Source organism: Naegleria gruberi, assembly GCF_000004985.1.
Source record: "Naegleria gruberi genomic scaffold NAEGRscaffold_1648, whole genome shotgun sequence".
NCBI lineage: Eukaryota > Heterolobosea > Eutetramitea > Acrasida > Naegleriidae > Naegleria > Naegleria gruberi.
This window is the reverse complement of record NW_003162560.1, coordinates 1-1,024: the sequence shown is the minus strand read 5'-3', so window position 1 is coordinate 1,024 and position 1,024 is coordinate 1. Positions and strand designations below refer to the sequence as shown.

The following is a 1,024-nucleotide window of genomic DNA, read 5'->3' as shown; positions in this document are numbered from 1 at the left end:
ATTAAAACCAATTGGATTAAGATCTGAAATTGATAGTAAAGATGCATTAGATTCAGATTCAAGTGGAAGTGATGTAGATAGTGATAGTTCTGATAGTGATTCATCTGATAGTGATAGTGATTCATCCGATTCATCTGATAGTGATTCATCTTAAATATTATTATTGAATATTTACAATAAGTGATATAAATAAGGAAATTAAAATATTCAATTAAGGTAATTTGTATATGTTAACAATTTGTACATTCACATTATCTCTGAAAATGGACCTATAACGTTAAATTTAAAACAAATACACATCTCTCATTAGACAACTATCATTATTCAACATCATTATTATTCAACATTATCATCAATATTATAATATTACAAAGTTAAATTTAAGCCTTAATAAAAGTTAGTTAATAAGAATGTATCCATTATCATCACCACCATCATCTAGTAGTAATAATAATAATAATACTAGTAGAAAAAGCCTAAGTTTAGATATGGATCAAGTACGTCGTTCCACATCATCATCATCACCAGCATATAATGGTAATAATAATAGTAATTTTACAAGCCCTAATAGCGGTAATAATCAAAGTTCAATGATGAATGGTATTGTTGGTACTAATTTTCAATCCATGATGTTATCACCAACAACAACATCACTAAGAAATTCAATTAGTTGTTATAATGGTATGATTATTGAATCAACACCTAGAAATCAATTAATTAGAACTTTAACTCCTAGAAATTTAAAACAATCTAAATTATCATCTCCTAATTCATCCTCATCATCTTCTAATAATACACCTACTACTAATAGTAATAGTAATATTAATAATAGACATTCAAATGATTTTTCAACATTAAATTTATCATCTTCAACTCCTAATAAGAATAAATCATATAATTATGGATTTTTAAGTGCTAGAGGTCCACATCGTTCATCTTATAATAATTTAACTATTTCATCTCCTAATAATAATAATATAAATAGTAATAATACATCATCTATAAATAATAATACTACAAATAC

At 24.9% G+C, this 1,024-nt stretch overlaps 1 protein-coding gene across 1 annotated transcript; it reads left to right on the top strand.

Moving 5' to 3' along the window:
- Positions 1-410: 410 nt before the first annotated feature.
- Positions 411-984, top strand: NAEGRDRAFT_77154 (uncharacterized protein; the record flags this gene model as incomplete). The annotated part of the gene is made up of 1 exon (XM_002667889.1): positions 411-984. A coding segment is annotated over one exon (574 nt), but the record flags the coding sequence as incomplete, so codon positions are not given.
- Positions 985-1,024: the final 40 nt, after the last annotated feature.